The sequence below is a fragment of the Agelaius tricolor genome, unplaced genomic scaffold (genome assembly GCF_023055355.1).
Source record: "Agelaius tricolor isolate 1412-34295 unplaced genomic scaffold, bAgeTri1.0.p SCAF_38, whole genome shotgun sequence".
In the NCBI taxonomy this organism is placed as follows: Eukaryota; Metazoa; Chordata; class Aves; order Passeriformes; family Icteridae; genus Agelaius; species Agelaius tricolor.
This window is the reverse complement of record NW_027269298.1, coordinates 184,041-204,575: the sequence shown is the minus strand read 5'-3', so window position 1 is coordinate 204,575 and position 20,535 is coordinate 184,041. Positions and strand designations below refer to the sequence as shown.

General features: G+C 48.5%; 1 protein-coding gene and 1 long non-coding RNA gene across 2 annotated transcripts; one reads left to right on the top strand and one right to left on the bottom strand.

The window, feature by feature from the left end:
- The first annotated feature begins 287 nt into the window (after positions 1 to 287).
- Positions 288 to 17,123, top strand: URM1 (ubiquitin related modifier 1). The gene is made up of 5 exons (XM_071454170.1): positions 288 to 398; positions 3,002 to 3,072; positions 14,999 to 15,080; positions 16,105 to 16,153; positions 16,865 to 17,123. The coding sequence occupies exons 1-5, from the start codon at positions 364 to 366 to the stop codon at positions 16,931 to 16,933; spliced, it is 306 nt and encodes a 101-aa protein (XP_071310271.1). The 5' UTR covers positions 288 to 363; the 3' UTR covers positions 16,934 to 17,123.
- Positions 13,856 to 16,917, bottom strand: LOC139603373 (uncharacterized). Its single transcript, XR_011683664.1, has 2 exons — positions 16,779 to 16,917; positions 13,856 to 15,939 (listed from the first exon to the last, which is right to left on the bottom strand). It is a non-coding gene; the product is annotated as an uncharacterized lncRNA (long non-coding RNA).
- Positions 17,124 to 20,535: the final 3,412 nt, after the last annotated feature.

The following is a 20,535-nucleotide window of genomic DNA, read 5'->3' as shown; positions in this document are numbered from 1 at the left end:
GCAGCTGCTGCCTTTGCCAGCCCATTGCCCTGAGCGAGCAGGGCCCTGCGTGAGGCTCTGAGCCCGTGAGGGGAGCGCTCTGCGCGGCCAAGCCTCAACTCGGTGTAGGAATCGCTATTTTATATAATATACACCAGCGTCCAGGTGCTTTAAAAACACCACCGGGGGCACGGGCCGCACTGCGCGCCCCGGCACTGCTCCGGGGGAGGAAGAGGAGCGGGAGGGAGAGCCCCGGGCGGGCCCCGGGCCGCGGGCAGAGCCCCGGGCTGCCCCCGGCGCGGCCCGGCGGGACCGGAAATCCTCCGCGGCATTTCCGGCGCGGCCACGCGTGCCCGCCCCTCCCTCCCGCCCGCCGCCGCCAAGATGGCGGCGCCCGTGTCGCTGCAGGTGGAGTTCGGGTGAGCGCGGGCGGCGGGGCCGGGCGGAGGGCAGGGCAGGGCAGGGCCGGGATGGGCCGGCCCCTCGGTGAGGCGGCCGCGGCGGTGCGATGGGGCGGTTGCTGCCTGCGGCCTGGGGGGCCGCTACGGGCGCGGCTGGGCCCGGGCGCAGCCGCTATCACGGGGCTGCGGGCCGGGGTAACGGGAGCGGCCGCCGCCGGGGAACCGCGGAATCGGCCATCGGCGGGAGGGGCCGGACACGCCGGAGGGTGTCCGCAGAGTGCGGCCGGGCTGTCTGCCCGTCTGTCCCGGGGCCTCGCTCCCATCTCTCTGTGAACGTCCTGTGTCAGGCCTTTCTTTTTCTTTCACCTCTTTCAACCTCTTTGAGTTGTTTAGGGTTTTTTTATTTTAATTATTAAAATTATTTATGAAAACCTCCCCCTCGTTTCTCGGCTTTTTTTTCTGAGCACTGTCTGTGTGTGTGTTTTTGTGTGGACACGTGCCCTCACTGTGCTTTGTGTTTGAGCCCTGTCAGGTCTGTAAAGCTGCCAGGTTCTCACTCTGTAGCATTTCAGTTTCCAGGCCTTTGCTGCTGTAGTATCAGCATTGCTCATGCTCTGCCCTGGGGTCTTAAAGCATTTGCAGTGGAAGCTGTGCATATTTGTGGAAATACTTGTGTTATTTCGTTAAAGCCTCCTTTTAGCAGAAGCTAAAAGGCTGCTATTTATTCGCTTTTTCCCACCCTTTCACGAACACAGAAATGCCATAACCCTTTAAATACCCTTCTCCTTAAGAATCCTTTCCTCTATCTTTCCCGCTTCCAGCTGCAGCAACTCTCCTAATTTTCCCAGAAGAGTGAGATGCATTTTTGCTTCCCTTGGAAATGCATAAATGAGCTCTCTATGTAGGAACCACAGCTGAGTTCCCCACAGCTCTCGCCTTACAGAAGGACCTTATCTTGCAATCTACATTTCCCGCTGTAACAAAGCGTGACCTTGTTTTCATTACATGAAAAAATGTTTTTCATATCATTGTTATGACTTGTTCCCTCGCATGAATCTCGGCTCATGTTCATAATCACTGCTTCAATTTTGAGATAACTATTTGTTGTGAGCTGGTGGAAGAACACCAACAGAGTGCTCTTTAGGAGAGCTGCTGCATATAAGTAATGCTGCTGAAGGCATAACAAGGGTTCTGTTGTGCTCTGCCATTGCAGAGCCAAGGAAACCTACTGTGGCATTTTTAGATATTGAATTTAAAGGAACTTAATAACATCTGGAAGTATCTTTGTTGATATTTAGGTGGGGATTGCTTGTTTTAAATATTTCTCTTTATTATGTTGGTTTCCAAGAGAGGAGAGGCACCAGTAAGTTCCCAGAAAGTAACTTCATAGGAAAAATTTTCCAAAGTAATTGGCATTTAAGTTGGAGGAACATTTTGCCACAATTTTATGCCCTTTAAAAATGGGTTGGTAATTTTTCTACCTCAGTTTAATATTAAGTGAACTGAGTTTTTTAAGAGTTCTCTAGTTGTTAGAACTTTGGCCAGCGTAGAGTTCACTCTGGAGTCAAAAGCTCACACTCTCTGCTGCTGTGTCCTGTAACTTAAAGTAGCTTTTGTGTTTATTATCCATGTCCGTACTCACATGGTAAAAGTTTTATAATCTGAGTTTGGCCTGTGGCCTCACAACATCATGGAAAATGAATGATGTTGGTAAAGCTCAAGATTTTCACAATTGTACTTTTTCCAGAACAGAAGGAGTAACAAGGAGCTTGCAGAGGCTTCTGAGCTGTAGTTACAAAAATAAATTACACCTACCTAAGGTTAGGTGCCTGGACCCAATTCAAATTCCATTGTATTCCAGTGTGTTTCCAGCTCCTTTACCTGCCAGCCTCTGCATATCCTGATCTCCTGTGCTTGCAGAGGCCATCAGTTGTTATCTGAGGGTATCCCCGAATTAATTGAGAGTGTCAGAAGAGGGAGAACATCAGGTTGTTCAGTGGAGGAAGATTGTGTATTTATTTATTTGTGTTTTACCCTGTCACCCTCATCACTTGCTTCTCCCAGTCAAGTCTCCCTCTCTGGGACACTTTGTAGTGAGCAGATCAAGAAAGAGTTGCCAGGACTCTCAGCTGCTGGCTCTGACTTGCTCTGTAACTTCGTGTGAGTCATTTCCCTTTTCTGTGTGTTCACACTTGTGAAATAGGGGAATATTTATTCCAGAAGGATGCTCAATTTTGAGATTTCTGGCCAGCAGGTGTTAGGGATGAGCAGTGCTGGATGGAGTGTGGTGGCTGTGGTGTTGTTTGAGTGGAAGCAGCTCTGCACAGGGGTTTGGGAACACATGGAGATGGGAACTGTCCTCCCATCCCACTGGATGATGCCTGGCACCGTGGGGTTCTGGCTGCAGCAGAGCCTCCTCTCTGTGCTGGCAAAGGGAACTGGCAGCTTCCCCTGTGCACTTCTGGTTTGTGACAGGAAAGAAAAGACAAAGGGAATCCTGTGCTAAATATAGTCTGTGTCATTTGTTTTCTCTGTTGTGGCATCTATGTAAATCGCCTCTTTTGTACTGCCTTCTTTTGACAATAAAGCAGAATCTCAGTGGTTCATTGTTTTTATTTCAGAGGTGGTGCAGAGCTCTTATTCGATGGTGTCAAAAAGCATCAGGTGACTTTGCCCTGTCAACCAGAGCCTTGTGAGTATCAGAACCTGTTGGATAACTTCACAGAGGAACAACAAATGAAACAAAGCTGGTTTGTACAGCACTTAGAGTTGCCAGCAAGGATCAAAGTATTTTAAAAGCTCTTTCAGACATGCCATGGATCAGGCAGCTTGGCAAACAGGGGTTGGTTCTCAAAGTCTGAGGTCTTTCCTGTCCTCTAAGCACTTGTGAATCAAGTCCTTCCTTAAGACTTTTGCCTCCCTCCTGCTGGATAGACAACAGCCTCTGGATGTTTCCATCAAGTCTACGTTTGTCTTTCTTGGTACTTGAAACCACCAATAACATCCTCTCTCCTTTGTTTTTTCCTGCCTGTTCTGAGGTTTCCAAGAGGCACATGTGTGTGTGTGTGTGTGTGTGTGTGTGTGTTTATGTGGTGTAAGATATGTGAAGGGGTGTGTAGCAATATAACATAATGTTGTTTATCTACTCATTTGACCTTTCAAGTGATTATTTTAATATAAGCTCTGCAGTTGAAAACAGTAAACCTAGTGCTCAAATACGATGCTGGACATCCTGCCCATGGCCTTCACTGCAATAAAAACCAGGATTTTAGTGTTCAAGGGATAAGCAGTCATAATTCCTGGTTTGCAATTTGGAATATCAATACTGAGCAGTGCTGCACTAACTCACTCACTTATGTGCATACTTGAGTTGTAGTGTAATTTTGCCACAGGTATGTTCTGAATTTTTCTAGCTAGATAGCACTGTTTTATTCTATTGGAGTGGGATTATAAACCAAAATAACATAAAGTCATGAGGGAATGTTAGCAACCAATATCTCAAAATGGCTGATACCATAATCTAGGTGCTGGGAACCTCCAGGCCTGAAATCTTTTTGCTGTGCCTGGAAGTAATTAGAGATTGGTAGAAGTGCTTTTGATGCTTGGACATAAGTATGTGTAATTCAAATATAATAGGAATACTGCAATATTGTGTTATCTTGTGGTTAAGGACAGGGACTAAGACTCCAGAAACATGGCCTGGTGCTGATTTGCTTTCTGAGTTTGGTCATGTTGCTTAACTTTCCCCTGTTGCTAATGATTTTTCATGTATCACAAGAGAATTCAGCATTAAATTCCAGCACTGCTGAAGCACTTAAGATCCTTAAATGAAAGGTAGCAAAGAAATACTAAAACACTCATTTAGCTGGTTTATAAACTTGGGGGCTAGAGCATAATTTTCTTCAGTGCTCTGCAAATTTAAAATACCCAGTAGCACCCACTGTTTTGGTGGTGTTCAAACCACGATCAGATGCTGAAGAAAAGGGGGTTATTACAGGGGATGTTTATTCCTGCCAGGGGAGGAGGCTGGTAATACCAAAGAGGGATTCTTGCAGCCCTGTGGCTGTCATGCAGTTCCATGTCGCCTGATCCATTCCCACTTGAAGCTTCTGGGAAGACTTCTGCAGCCTTAGTAGGATCTGCATTTATCCTAAGGGATAAATCTCTCCCTGCAGGCCTGTCTCAGCCTCAGGGTTCAAACTCCTGATCTCCAGTGATTCATTCCAGACCCAGCTCACCCATTATTGCTCCCAGCTTTTCCCTCTGCCTTGTTTTCCAGACACTGCTATCCCTGTGCCAGGAGGGGCAGAAGTGGCAGTACCCCCTTGTCAGCTGCCCAGGTTTGCTCTCTCTTGTGCCTTGGCTGTCAGGGAGGTTTCATTTTGGGGCTGGCTGTGGATTGCAGCATCTGAGGAGCATAAACTGAGCTGTGAGGCAGCTGCTGTAGTGACATTTACACCCAGCCCAGGGATGGGGCAGGCAGAGGTGGCCTGAATGTCTGACAGTAAGGGATTACTGCAAACACCCCTCATGATACTTCCAGAAGACAATTATGTTGTAGTGGTGAGGAATCAATGAAATCATATCAGAAATTATGAATCATTTTCTTGAAATTTTATGTTGTTCCTAATGCTGTGTATTTCCCTTGTTCACACTAAGAAATTTTAACTCTCCTATCTCTGGATAAATAAAGATATGCATAGCCAGATCCCTGCTGCCCTTGTGCAGCCAGAATTGCAATGATTAGAGAACTAAAACAGCTCAGTTCTACTGGGCACATCCTGTTGCTTACCTTACCCTGAATGTCCATCACTGAATTCTCCAGGGAAAGACCTGTAGTATGAGCACTACTTGAAGACCTGCACTTCTAACCCCATTTTAAGTGATTTCATTAGCTGCCAAGTTTATTTTTGGCCATTTTGGCCTCTCTTACCTACTCTTCCTTTTTTCTAGGTTATTTTTGTCTTTGTCCTCCTTTTTGCAGAACAGTTGCTTCTCTCTGGGTTATGGGGCCCACCTATATTTTAATTGTTTAGGCATTTTTATATATATCCCAGAAGGGAAGGGAGGTGGAAAATTATATGAAGAAATACCTACAAATATTTACATGAATAAAACAATTTGTGCTCCATAGTTGGCAGGGGCAGTCAATGTTCTCTAAATGTTGCTTGAGCAAACTCTTTATGTGGTCATTTCTTTTTTCCTGATAACAGGCACTAGATGGAAAGTAGGTGGGTTCCAGATCCAGTTAACTTTTTCAAGAAGATTTGATTCTCTGTCCTTTTCTAATGCTTGGAGTTGGACTCCTGGAGGGGTTGGGAAAGGCAGGAGGAAGGAAGCTGCAAATGGGACAGGAGCAAGCCACAAGGGATACAGCCACATGGCAGGACCTATTTTTATTATCTGAGGGGCATCTTGTATCCTGATGTCAGTTCTTTAGCAGTTCTTTATTTCCAAAGTGGAGCTGTCTCAGCCTGCATTTTGAAGTTGCTGCCAAAGTGGGAACTTAGAAAGTGTGGTGTATGTGCACAGGCAGCAGATTTACCAAAGCCACACTTTGTGCAGGACTGTGTAATCTTGTAGAGTTGTTGCAGAAGGAAGACCTCAAGTTAAACAAGAATGTTGCCCCAAATTTCTGGCTATCCTGATGATTTCACTGATAATTCTGTTTGAGGATCTAAAGGCATTATGCCCTGTTGGCTTCTTCTGCATAAAAACAGTGTGTGTGGGAGAAAGCAGCTGGGGGAATAACGATATTTGTCACACGGAGAGAGGATTAAATTGGCAGGGAAATCAACTTTATTTTCAAGCATCTAAGAGGCTATTAGAGACAATGGAGCATAAAAAAGAGAAACCCTAGATTAAAAACTGAAAATGTATTTGGCAGCCTCCTCCTGAAACAAGCCACAGCAATTTAACCAAGTGCTTCAGTAATCAAATAGATCATTGTATGACAGCTCTGCAAGTGATGCTGGAGCTTCTTCCTCCATCTCACTGGGACTCACAGTGGTGGATTTGTCTTGGCCATGTGAGTTGCATGGATGCTGTTGGAAGGGTAGGAAGTCACTGGCATTGTTTAACCCTTGTAGTGGTCTCAGGTTTAGCTCAGCTGCATCATCTGATGAAGAGTGTTTACAAAACCTCTCTGCTGTGCTGTCTTCTGGATGTTGTACCCAGAGGTTGGGGTTGTGTTAAAGTCTCTGGCCCATGTGCTGCAGGCTGCTCAGCTGCTGTCACAAACCTTTGAATTCCAACTTCTCATGTGGTTTCAGTGGTGGGACTCATGATTTTGGAGCAGCAGCTTCACTGGTGCTCACTGGGACCTTCTGAGCTAATCAAGAATTCAAAGAATTCACATCTATTTTGGTACTTTACAAGTCTGGAAGGTTAAATTATTAATCAGCTTGTTTTGGTAATTGTTTGTGGTTTCCCTTTACCAAAACTCTAGGGGAAAAAAGCCCACTGCCAATCAGATTTTTTTTAAGAGGGAAAATTGAAATAATCTGCCAAATACTGCTTCTTTTGAATCCCTGTAGAGAAGAGCATGGTGTGCTCCTCGAGAGCTTTGCTTTCCAGGGGCCTTGTTCTGCACAGCATGGGGGACTGCTGGGGACTTGGGAGCATTCATCTTCTGGGAGAAGAGCCTGGGGATCCTGAGAGATCAGACCTATGTTACAGGCAGGATGGCTTACAAAATAGAGCATGGCATGTGTTCAGCATTGACTGGGGTGCTGGACCAAAAGAACCTGTAAAATCCAGAGAAGCAGTTGGCGTTGGCTGTTGGTAAGTGCCTAGTGCTGGGTAGTACATGGTAGTTGAGTCATTAATATTCTGGCATGCTTTTATTGCTCTGTTTATTATTCCTAACATTTTAAAACTTGCTCCAAAGAAAGAATAAAAATATATTTGCTAATGTAGAGGCTTATTAGAAGAACGGTAAAAAAACCCCCATAGATCTGTGGAACTTCATGCAGTCAAATCTTCTTAACCACAGTGTGTGGTACTTGCAGCTCTCAAAGGACTTGGGTTATTCCCCTCCTCGTGCATCCCACTCGTGCATCTGTTTTAGGCAGGAAATTACAGATTTGGTGGCAAGGGAAGGGGGCTCGGTGGGTGATGCAGGGTGGGTGCTCAGCACTCAGGCTGGGTGAGCAGTGTTGGCAGTGTCAGAGCTGTCGCCATGGGATGGAGCGTTCCTGCCCTGGGGCTCAGCTCCAGCTCCCTGTCCCAGCGAGGCTGCAGCTCCCTTTGGAGGGAACAGGGAAATAAACGCTCGTCCTCACAGTCCCATCACCCTCCTGGGAGGCCGTGGAGCCGCTTTACCGGATCAGCTCATCCCAACTCATTGTGGAAGGAGCTTCCCAGGCACTGGGAAACCAGCTCTTGTGTGTGACCAAATCCCTGGGATAACAAAGCCTGGCTGTTACACCCTCCTTCCCAGCCGCTGTATTGCAGTGCGGACACCTAGCAGGATAACCCCTGTGTCCCACCCCCCTCCTCTGGCTCTTTTCTCTCGGTGGGATTTGCTGTGCTGACAGCGCTGTTCAGAGGGTGGCAGCGGAGCAGGGCTGGGGAGGAGGATCCGGGCCCTTTAAACCGCTTAGCATGCGGTTCACACGGCTCCGGGCCAGCTGTTCCTTTCTCCTCCTGCCCTCACTCGCAGGAGTTGTTTGCTGAGCTCAGAGCTCCTGTGCAAAATTGCTTTTCAAAAGAGCCACTTTCTGCTTAATTAAACAATGAGCCGCCGTCCCTCTGCACATCTGTAAAGCTCCCTCCGCAGCCCCTTTATCCCACAAACTGCTCCATTCTTACCTCCATTCACTTGTAAATCTTACCCCCCCCTCTCCTCCACCCTGATCATCTCACTGGCCCTTTCTTTTTCCCTTTCAAGTAAGACTGAGGAGCTTGGAGTATCTGTGGGGGTGGCTGGGTTGGGTGGACAGGAATCGGTTTAATGGTGCTTGGCCCTGTATGAAAGCCTAATAATAGCAAAGCAGATCTGAGCCCAAAAGTGAGAGGCGATTTCTGTATTTAGAGGAATAAAATCATGGCAGTTTCCTGAGCTGAGCTGAGACACTGACTCATCCAGCAGCCAGAGGGGACACAGCCACCAGCCAGGCTGGGAGGGGGGCAAGGATTTGACTTCAAGGCATTTTCTGATCCAGCTGGCAGTGCCAGGGAAAGCCCAGCCCAGGGAATTCCCTCGGCCAGGCTGGCTGTGTGCAGAGCAGTGCCAGGCTGCCAGGGAATCCCTCTGCACTCTGGCAGGAGCAGCCACCTTCCTCCATGGTTCAGGGTGTTTAACATCAGCTCTGTGTTGTCTCTTTAACAGCAATCAGGTTTTCATTTTCAGCCCTCAGTGCACACACCCAAAACTCAGAAACCAGGAAAATAGGAGAGAGGGAAAATTTCAGTTTGCTGGGTTTTGGCAAAGCTTTACACTGGTGGTTAGTAATGCATTCTCTGAATTGTCTTGCTGAGAGCTTAAAAAAAATTAACCAGTAACATTCAAGGTTAAACAGGATAAATGAATGGAAAAGTGATGAGGTGGGATATCTCCTTTATCATTGAGAAGGACAGATTATAGCCAGCGTGATGCAATATCATCTAGTATAGATTGATAGGGAGGAATGAAGAAATGAGACTTTAGTGCATTAGCAGAAGATTCCTGACTGCAAAAACTATTAGACCATGGCACAGTCTCCTTGGGGTTTGGTAGCAGGTCTACAGTGCTCAGGCCTCTTAAAATCAGAGCAGACAAGGCTCAGGACAGTCTTTTGTTGAGAATAATTCTGCACTGGTAGAGGGATAAAATCACAGGACCTGTTAAGGAGATGCTTTTTTTAATGTCTGCGGTCCCCAGGCTGGTACTTGGCTGCTGGGGCAATCGTCTTTGAGGCTCTCTCAGCTCCTTCCTTTGACAATTTTGAACGAGAGGCAAGACCCTGGGCCAACACTAGTGATCAGTGATCCTAATTAAAAGAGACAGTTTGGTGCACTGGCATTTATTGGGGAGCCTGAAGTGACAATAGCGTTGGGTGTTACGGGATTAGATGCTCTGACTTTGGAAATGAGTAGGGATTAGGTTTACCCTGAGAATCAGCTCGAAGCTGCTTTTTTTGTCATGGGAGCTGATGGATCTGGAGGCTTGCTGCTGGCTAGCAGTGGGATTGGAGATCCCTTGAACTTGTATTTCCCTACCAGCAATCTGTGAGGAGTGGAAGATCCCAAGCAGCTCCTCTCCAGTTCATAAGGATTGTGATTAAAACCTCAGGGCTGAGAATTGCTGGGTGATAGCTGGGATCTGAGTCCTCACTGCTGACAGGAAGGCTGTGAAAGACCTCTGTGATCCTTTCCCATTTTGTGGACACAATAAAATTAAGAAGAGCATTGCTCTTCTCCATGAGAAGCAACAAAAAGACGTCTTAAAGCAATTAAAATTTACAGAAGCCAAGACCTTGGTGTTCATTTGTAGCAGACAAGAACAGATGAGAGCAACAATTGCAATTCTCTTATGCCTGTTACCCCCTAATTAGTTACCCCCTAATTTCTTCCCTAGTACTTAAATCACTGCCCATTTCAGTGTGTGTGGCAGGATTGGCTTGTGCACTTGTCAGAGAAAATGGATTTTACTCTTGCTGCAAAATTTGCCTGGCTGCTCACTCTGCCTAATACCAAATCCATTTGCCTATGACTCCATTTATATCAGCCATTCCAGGTCTTCTTCTGCAGTTTATGGCACACCATGGTCTGCTTCAGAGAGCGATTTGCATATCAGATGGGAGGCTGGAGGAGTTGGAAGGATCCCTTAGATCTGGTTTTGAGCTCTTTTAGAGAGCAGATCCCTGGAGGGTCTGCTCGGATCCGAAAGCAAAGAGCAGTCATGCACCTGGAAGAGCAGCAGGTATTGGGAGCTGGTTTGTCTGTTTTAAAACAAGCTGCTTAAGCAGGGAAAGGGACATACAAATTGTTTTTCCATACATTTCCATGCAGGCAGGGGGAATAATGGCAGAGGAGCGGCAGGGAAGGGGCTTTGTCATGGTTACAGGCCGGTGGCTGAGAATGTGGGTGGAGCAGTGCTCGTCCAGAGTTAGTGACCTCAGCAAATTGGAGCTCAGCCATGGTCAGTATGATAAATGATCTTATTCTGGGTCAAAGAAATGGTACCCCACAGGGAGGTGTCCGCAAGGCGGCCGGGAAAGCGCCGTGCTCCTGCAGCACTGACCCCTTAGTGACCAGTGCCACATATATCTTATTTACTGCAGACCAGAAGGGAATTTTCCATGGTTCAGCCTTTATAGGGATCCCCTCTTTCCCTGAAATAATCTCCCAGTTCTGCAACCAAGGCAAGAAAATGGGTGTAATTACACCTTCTGAGTGCCCTTCGAGGCTTTGTGCAAGATTGTATGTGGATTTTAAGGCAGGGGACACAGAGATGTCTGGTCCTTGTGTGTGTGAATCTATAAGCAACCTGTGCAGCTCCCTGGGAGCCAAGGGCTGTGTGTCTGTGTCAAATGGTATCAGGATTGCACAAAATCCTTCCATGTTTCTGCACCTTTATCAGTTCATTGTGAGATCGCTCTAGTGCAACACCCAGTTTGGTGTTCCTTATTCGAAGCACCTGGTTTCTCTCTGCACACAGTGAGTACCCTCTTTTCTGAGTTGTCACTGATGGATCTGTCAGGTCCAGGAGGTTTTATTGAGCTAGGAAAGATCTATGGATTTCAGCCCAGCTTTTGAGGGTGCAAATGAACCCAGGCAGTGCTAAAATGGACTATTAGAGAGGAAGCTCAGCAGATTCTTCATGGAGGAGGGCAGTGCAGGTGGTCAGGCCTCGGAGGATTCAGACGAGGACAGAGCAGACTGTGCAGTTCTCTCTGCCACAACCAGGAGTGTTTGTGGTGCAGCTGGGCTGAACAGGAGCCGAGGCTATTGGGGCTTGTGTGCTCTCACTGCAGTTCCTGCATCCTCTTGCGTGACAGGCAATGACTTTGTGTCACTCCCAGCACACATCTCATTTTCCTGAGCGCTGTGTTTCGCTGGGTGATGGCTTTTCTGCATTCATTGTGGGCTTGAGCTCCCATCTGTGCACTTGAACTAAGCAGTTTTCTCAAACGATTGTCGGTTTTTCTTTTTTTTTAATTAACTTTAGATTATTTTTTTTTCCTAAGAATTTGGAGAGGGTTGATGTAGTGCTAGCACAAGCAGCAGAAACTGTCTCTGTGTAGAAATAAGACAGGGATTTCCTACCATGTGCTTCAGTCCCTCCTTTGCAGGTTGAGAATATTTCTGCTTCCTTGCCTGGTTCAGTCTTGCTTCTCCTCTCATGCTGCCAATGGAGAGGACAGTTAATGAGAATTAAGAGTGCATTTTTTGATGTGATATTTGTTTGCTCTGAGTGAAATGGAGTAGGCTACCAAAAAGATTTCAATAAGACCATGCAGCAGTGATAAAAATACATCATTACTGGGATGAGCTGGGTTCCAGTTGGTGATGCTGGAGCAAAATGCTGTATTGTCTGAGCTCTCACCTGAACCTCCCTCTGGAGCCAAAATGCACGGTGGGTTTTGCAGCCAAATCACAGCACCTGTAGTACAGCTGTGCTCCTGCCAAAGCAGATGCCTCTGTTCTGTGATGAGGGCCAGCTTCAAACCGACACGAGTGTGAAATCGTGGCATTGTAATGATGGTTTAACTTCCCAGCAGATGTGGTGCCTGACCAGGCTGAGATTTTTTTCCTTCTTTATATGTCATCTGTAGAGAACCTGCTGTTTGCATAGAAAATCCTTGGCCCAGGCAGCTGGAAACCTGTTAGACCCATAGCATAGTACCAGAAAGAAAATGTCTGAGGAACACTACATATGTCAGCTGTAAGAGATGAGCAGTTGTGCTATAATTTACCTCTTATTATTTCCATCATGAGAACACAGAGTCCTGAGCTGTTGATCAAGACTGCTGTTTGAGGCACTGAGCTGCAAGATGGCTTCTTCACAGACCACTTGCAATGGAAGTAATCTTGTTCCTTTTCAATATCTTACTTGTGGGAGATAGTTTTGGTGTGGCTGTGGTCATCTGTCATCCTTTATAATTGATTTGTTCTAGTAATATTGGTGTGTAGCACATAGAGAAATGAAGGTGAGTGAAAAAATTCAATGCTGATAAAACAGATGAAAGTATTGTCTTAAAGTTGGCTGTGGAGAAAGGGTCTTAATTTTTGTACCTTTTGGAGTAGGCATGCATAGAGATGTCTGGGGTTTTTTCCTACTGTTTAAATTCTTGAGTATGTGTGTACGTGACTCTGGGTAGGAGTAAATGAATGTCGGCTCAGGTGGGACTGAAAATAACATTTGTTATGGGAGGAGATGGCTGAGGGAGTCTTCCAGCTCAGCCTGGAATAAATCAGTCCCCTCGCCCCTCCGTCCAGGCTGCTTCTAGGTGGCTGCCTTTTATCCAGCCAGTGCAGCGTGTTTCTGTTTAAATGATCTCTCCTGAAAGGTCCCAGAGGAAAGGGCTGCTTATTCCATGCAAGGAGAATGGTATATGGCACAGCTCATTGTTGTGTGCCCTGCTGCAAGTGCATAAATATGAAACAGCTCGCGGGCGATGCTGCGGTGGGGTGGTGTCCCCTTCACACCCCCCTCCCTCTCCTGAAGGCTCCTCTCCATCTTCCTTCCTTTACAGCTTTCATTTCTTGGTGATGGAGAGCGGGAGCCATTTGGGTGTGAGATCCTGAGGGCTTGAGTGCAGCAGCGTTTTTCAGGGGAAGGTGAATTAATGTGGTTAACTCTTGTTCTGATGGCTGACTGGCTGTGGTGCACGTGTGTGTGTGTGTGTGTGTACATATATATATATTATATATCTATATGGATGGATGGATATGTATGTAAATACACACACCTTCTTAGTGGTGCTCCCTGTCCCCAGTGCATGTTGCTAGGAAGGAGGCAGAAAATGGCCTATTTTGTTCTTTTAACTACAAATCATTACAAGGCAGTCGTGGGTTGGCCCCAGGCAGGTGATCCAGCTCACCAGGCAGTTTGGAGGCACTAAGCAGCTCCTTTTGCCCAGATCAGAGTGATCCAGTGCTTGGAGGTAGCAGCACCTGTTGTGCTCTGGGCAGCTCTGTGGGGAGATCAGGGTTTTGGAGCAGAGTGCTGGTTTGGAGGCAGCAGTGCCCTGGGAAAGCAGGGGGAACAGAGGGAATCTCAGAGCATCCCCCTCCCCCTTTCCCCGGAAGAAGAGGCCCCCATCTGCTGCAGATGGACATATCCCCATTGCCTAGTTGATGTGCACCTGTCTACACCAGGGCTGTTCATCCTGGGTATGACAGAAGCAATGAGGGTGACATTATTTGGAAGAACCCCAGTTTGGCTCTGGGTAACACATCCATGATCCCATAAAATCCTGGGTAAGGCCTGGGCTGAGTCAAGCCACTACAAATGCACATATGGCTGGTCATGAAGCAAACACATGGGGAATGGTACACAGAGTGAATTTAATTCAGAGAAGCACGTGTGGAAAGATATCTCATGACTACAGTGAGGTTACCTCACATAAGAAACCCATCCTGCCATCCCTGCTCCTCCTGGAAGAGGGCTGCAGCCCTCACTGGTGGATTTGTGCCTTCAGAAAGCTTCCTTGCTTCTTGAAAACAAACAAAACTCTTTTGGGGCTTTCAAAGGGCTGTTTAAAGGAGCCCCAGGAGAATAACTGATTGTGGATTCGGAATGATGAAGTGGTTTGTGGAACAGTGAAATATAGAGGCAAATGCAGGAGAACTCCACTTTGCAATTTGTCAGCTTCTCTAAACCCTGTAACGGATTGTTCCCCCCCTCTGTCTCTTCTCACCTCTCCAATAGGAAATTAACTGATGCTATCACTAAAGAAATTGTTTTTGCCTCACAAAGTAAAATTGATACTATAAAAACCCGCCAGCAGTGTCTCCTCCTCCTTTTACATGAAGACAAATCCTTCCTGTCACCTACTGAAATGGAAAGATAAAGGCTGAGCTTTAATAAAGAAGCTCTAAGCATAAAGTGTAGAAGGAGGGAGCAGGCACAGCATGGGGAACACTCCACAGCAGCAGGTGTGATGCTGAGGGATGCTGTAAGTGTCCAAAATGCACTGCACCTATGGGCCAGGCCCTCCTGTCTGTTTAATGCATGGCCATGGACAGGTTTGGGCCCCAGAGCTCCCAATGTCTCCAAGAGTTTGTGCTGGTTTTGGTGCAAAAGTGTCTGTCTTTGTTCCATTCAGGTTCTTAGTCTTTCTTGTTTGGACTTTTAAAATCTAATTAAATGCACAAAAGAATTAGATATGATTTGTTGGGTGTTAAGATAATGCACATGATATGGGATGTGTCAGAGACCTGAACATCAGGAATCTGCTGCCAGATTGGTGCTTCAGCAGGAACTGCATTCCTTCTTAGTGGGATGAGTTTTCTGTGGGAAATCTCTTCTGCCAAACCACAGGGACAGGACTGACTGTGAGTTTCTTTGCAGCTATCCCCATCCATCCTGCATGTTCCTCATCTGCTCTTTTGTGGATAAACAATCACTTTGCTCTGGCATCACCGGGAGCCATCAGCTTGTTTGTAAACCCTGTCCTTCCTTCTTCCAGGGGATATCAGAAACCTGCTCAAGTGGATCAAACAGAATATGCTGAAAGAGCGACCAGAGTTATTCTTGCAAGGGGAATCTGTGTAAGTACAACTGTTAGGAATCCTCCTTGTGTTTCTCTCTTGATCCCCACAGTTTGGGGGATTTTTCCTCTGGGGCGGATTTCCTATTGAGTAAGTCAATGACCATGAAAACACAGGATTTGCTTAAGTGATAGTGGGAGGTATCCCACCCACACCTTGCACTGTCCACAGAGAGCATCTTTTGCAGCCTTCACCCCACATCTTTAAACCTTAAACATGAAGCAGGGCCATTTATGCTTTCTCTTCATTGTTACTTGGAACAGAGCAGCACCTGTATCCTCAATTCCAGGAGTTTTAGCAGGTCTGTCTGTTCCCTGCTGACATCACTGGGACTGAAGCAGTCATTCTGAGAAATGCCAACAAATACTTCTTCTGGGAAATGTATTTTTATTATCAAAATGGGGCCAGTCTCGTGGAGGGGGGGGGGGGGGGGGGGTAGAAAAAAAAAGGAAGGCAAGAGAAATGGAGCAGAGTGAGCTGTGCAAGCCATCCCTGACTGCGGGGTGGCGCTGGGGGTGTTTAACATTCGTCACGGATCTTTGTGAGCTGAAGCGTGTGCCAGGTCCCCTGGTAACAGGAGAGACAATTGCAGGACACTGAAGATCAAAGAGGGGGAATCCCTTTGCTCAGAACCAGGGGCTTGGAGTGGATCCCAGGTGTTTAGTGCCTCTGCTAGGGGCACTGGAATGGCTTTTCCTGCCTTCACACTGAGCTCTGTGCGCTCGCCTGTCGTGCGTGGGTTTTAATTACCTGGCTTTTCTGCACGGTACGGAAATGCAGTCATCCTGGAGCATCCTCACCACGGAGCCTTTTCATTCAAATGAGCTTTGGGATTGCTCCTGCGTCCCCTTTATTTGATCTAGAAAGGGCACAGACTGTACCTGTTTCCACCTCCATGCTAGGATCCCTTTTTTGGCGTTACAGGCAGTCAGCCTGTGATCTGTGCTGTGACATCCCTTGTTCTTAACTATTTGTGGAGCTTTTTAGCAGCCCTGTATTCTAATTATTTCTCTCTATTCTGCAGGAGGCCAGGAATTTTGGTGCTTATCAACGAGGCAGACTGGGAACTAATGGTCTGTACTCCTTCAGTTTGACTTTCTTTGTTGAAAATATTGCTCGCTCTTTTCTGTGGTTGCTCTCATAGCAGCTATTTCTGATTCTTGCCCCAAGCAAAGCATCTCATATTTGAGGGGGAAGGGGCAGGCTGGAATCTATCTCCTGTACTGTGGCTGTTCAAAAGCCTGGAGCCTCTCTCTAACCTGCTGAGTCTCATCAGCCAGGCAGGGTCTGAAGAGAGATCACCCTTTTTCCCTCGTCTCTGGCACTGGGTTTTGCACCTCTGGCTGCTGGCAGGTCCCCCCACATGTGGGGTGACAGTGGTGGGGGCACCTGGGACCTTCAGGCCCCACACAGAACCACTTTCCCTGAAGTCAGGTGGTGCCTGGCAGGTAAAGGCCACAGGGAGATTTCAACTCAAACAGGCACCTGGTAAATGTCTTCCCTTCTCAGCCCACTGTTGTGCTCAAACAAACATCCCCTTGCCACTTCCCTGCCTCAGGCAACCACCTGTTCTGTCAAAACCCTGGTCCAGAAAGCGATGTGGGGTGATGAGCATCAGCACTGTGGCTGATCTCTCACCTTTGCTTCTGTTATGATGAAAACATCAGTCTGTCCCCTTCTGCTCTCCCTAATACTCACCATCTTTTTATGAGCTGTTTTCTCTTTGCAGCTTGTATTTGGAAATGACATTTAAACAATTTTTCATTTTTTTTCTTGGCCTGCAGGGTGAGCTGGATTATAAACTCCAGGACCAGGATAATGTGCTTTTCATCTCAACACTGCACGGCGGGTGAACTCCTGAAAAAACAAGAGGATGCAAATCCAAATCCCTGGGAAAACAAACAAACAAACAAACAAAAACCTTAACCCACCTAAACCTCTCTTGAACTGCCTGTGTCCAGTCTCTGCATCTTCCCCCTGCGTTCACTTGTTCTAGACATCCAAATAAAGCCCCGCCAGCCTGCGGCCTTCTGTCCACCACAACAGCATCCATCTTTTGGTCCTCATTTCACCTCTCCTGACTGCACTTCCAGGTACCCTAACTAGCAGAGAGCACCTCAGCATGAGGGACTTTGTTTTTCTCTGACAGGAGGAAGAGGGGTGCTGAACCCTGAGTAGGATAACATGTCTTAACATGCAGTGAGGTGTTCTAGTGCTGGGAACCAGGATTCTTTTAACACAATGCTTAATGTTGGTACAGTCTCTGCACCAGCCATGGGAAGGATGAGAAAGTGCAAGAAAACAGAAGGGAACTTGACTAGCTTTTGCATGGGGTAGCAAACATGGCAGCTCCAGAGCCCTCAGAAGCAACTTTCACCTTGTCATGATATTTATTTATGGGAAGCAGGAGAGAAATAGGCCTTTTGGGTTTGGTATTTCTGATCCCTCATGCTGCTTTCTTACCAGAGCTGAGGCAGAGTGAAGTACTGGCCCATGAATTATGTCAATTTATAATGATTTGCTTGGAGGGGAAACAAACCCTCACCCGGCCTGAGACAGCACAGAGTGATCAGGGCAGCAAATGATCTTTCTGTCACCATGATAGACAGAATTGATCAGGCTGCACTGCATTCTGTGCAGGTGGGAGCTGCAGTCTGGCTGGAAAAGGGCTGGGGCTGGAGATGCACAGTTAAAAGTGCCAAGATCCAAGAAAGTCAGTGGCTTTTAACCCTTTGTGTCAGTGGGAGGGAGAGGCTTCTTGCTGCATGCTCTATGTGGGGTTCTGCTAGGGCACAGGTGTTGTTGGCTTTCCAGAAGTTTCCTCAGAAAGACAGACTGGCCCCTGCCAGCCAGGAGGCTATGGCAAGAGCAGAGGGATGGGCTCAGAGAAGACAGCACTGGCACCAACAGGTCTGAAACATGCTGCACGAGCTGCCAGGAGTGCCTGACCAGGACTGTGCTCCTGCTCTCCCCCCTGCCCCGCTCACCTGTTCCGTCGCGGCTCCAGCGGCACGCAGGGTCCAGCAGCAGCTCCTGCCTGAGCTGCGGCTGTGGTGGAGCTCAGGGGGTGCCTCTAGAGCTGATCTGCACCACGGGCTGCTCTAAGAGCCCTGGATCTTCAGGAGCTGCTGAGGAGGTGGGGAGCACCAGCCCTGCTCAGGCAGCCTGGCCCAACACCCGAGAGCAGCGCACAAGGAGCCTTTCCCGCGCTGCGCCTGACAGGAATTCCTCTGATGCAGAGAGTGATTCCCTCAGCTGACTTCTCCACTGACTCCTCTCTGTCTACCCCTCCACAAACTGCCTAACTAAAGCATCCACAGCCTACGATGCTTCTGCATCTGAGGAGCCCCAACTTCAACCCAGTGCTGGTGCCAAACCGATATTCAGCCTTTTCCAAATCCAGCCACGGCAACTTGAGTCCAGCTCACTCCATTTGTAAGTGACACAGACAGGCCAAAGGCTCTTCTCTGCCCTGAGTTCCTGGCCCTTAGCTTAGCTGGGCCAGGACAGTGGAAGGGGATTCCAGGTGGTGGTAGAAGCTGGCTGAAAAACAAGGAACCTGTGTGGCGTGCAGCTTGAAACGGACTGAAGCACAATGGGAAAAAGCAGGTTCATCTTCAGCACTGCTGCCTGCCCTTCCTCTACCCTGCCTCTGCCTCAGGCTGGGCTTGTCTCTTCTCATCCCCCCCAGCTGTTTGCTCAGATAAGATGGGTTCCTTCCCCAGGAGCTATTATTCCCCTCGATAGTGCAGGTAGACCCAGGTGGCTTAGATCCTGCTGTAGTAAAAGCTGTCAATCACTGCTAAAAAATGCTAGAAATGGGAAGGTGAAGGAAGCCAAAGGGGATGGAGAAGAGGGGTACAACAAAATCCTGTAACAAGAGCAACAAAAAGTTTCTGAAATAAAAGCCTTTTAAATCATTCTCCCCTCCAGCTTTGTCCTAGATAGGCTCTTGGTGAAATTCTGCTCGGATCTTGTAATGCTTCCCTCCTCCTCCTGGGTTTCCTTGGCAGCCCCGGCCGAGCCGTTTGGCTGGTGGATTCATAAAGCCTCTCTGTTAGAAGGAGCCTTCCTCCGGCCGCCGTTCCGCGGGGGCTGCTCCGTTCCGAGGGGCTCCCCGAGCCCCGCCGCGGCGGCGAGGGCCGTGCCCGCAGCCCGGAACCGCTCTCGGCCAAACCCGCCCGGTGCCCGAGCCAGCGGCGGGGCCGATTCTGGGCCCAACGGAGACCCGGAGCGGCCTCCGTGTGCCCGGGGCCAGCCGGGGCTGCGGCAGGAGGACCGGGAGAGCGTCCCGGTGCAGGGACACGGGGCGCACGCCAAGTACGTTAAATGAAACGAAGCCGCAATGTTAAAATAGAAAAATAAATAAAGATAAGAAGGATAAAGCCGGATGGAGCCGCAAGGCCGACGTACCCGCCCGCCGCGCCGGTCTGCGGCCCCACAGCCCCCGGCCAAGCGCCGGTGCCCGAGGCTCGGCCCCTCCGTCCCTGCCTGCCCGGTCGGGGCTGTCCGTCCCGGGGATGATCCGGCCGGGGTTTGACGCAGTAACACCGAGCACCCCCGGCCGCGCCGAGCAGAGCGGAGCCGCCGCCGCTGTTTCCTTAGTTTGCCTGAAATCCTGGCCCCGGGAGCGGTTACCTGCCGTGCCCCGGGCCCGGGGAAGGTCCGTCCTCTGTCCTGTGCCCCGAGAACCGTCCTGGAGCCCCGCCGGAGGAGGTGAAACCTCTGCTACAGATGTCCAGACACAATTCTTGGTTCGTACGGCTCCATCGCACAAGAATTGCGTTTGGACAATCAGGAGCGGAGATTCCCATCCCTGAGCTCGCGGGATCTTCCAGGGGGAATCCGGCTGGAGCCTGGAAAAGAAGGACACGGGCCCTGAGCCGGCTCCCGCCGCCCCCCGCTCCCGCTTCCCGGCCCCGCCGAGCCGCTGCTCCAGCCCCGACAAGTTTCGAGCGCAGCCGCGGCGTTTCGCATCCCGGGTTCCATTTAATGGCACCGCGAGGAGTTTAATTTTATCTACTTATTTCTTACCCCTAAAAAAAAAAAAAAAAAATTAAAAAAAAAATTAAAAGCAGCCCTATTTAAAAAAAAAAAAAAAAGAAGAAAAGAAAAGAAAAAGAAAGAAGAAAAAAATATTAAAAAAAAATTTAAAAAATAAAAAGAAAGAAAGAAAAAAAAATAACAAGGAAAAAAAATAGAAAACGAAAACCGACGATCCTTCCCTGCCGGAGCAGCCCCGGTGGAGCGGGGGCTCGGGGCTGGCGGCCGCGGCGGGGCTCGGTGCCTCCGGCAGCCGCGGGGCTCCGCGGGGGTGATGCTGCGGGCACAGACTCCGGCCCCGCGCTGCAGCCGCGCCGCTCCTGCCTTGGAGAATCCACCAATTCCAAGCGGATCGCCCTCAAAATTCGTGCACTTTGAACAAATCTCCGAAATTTATAAATGACCGCTGGAG

Bases quoted from the DNA above. Each gene is read 5' to 3' on its own strand.
- URM1 (XM_071454170.1), top strand. From the start codon at position 364: ATGGCGGCGCCCGTGTCGCTGCAGGTGGAGTTCGG. The intron at 399-3,001 runs GTGAGCGCGGGC...TTTTTATTTCAG, and splicing joins TCGCTGCAGGTGGAGTTCGG to AGGTGGTGCAGAGCTCTTAT. The intron at 15,081-16,104 runs GTAAGTACAACT...TCTATTCTGCAG, and splicing joins TTCTTGCAAGGGGAATCTGT to GAGGCCAGGAATTTTGGTGC.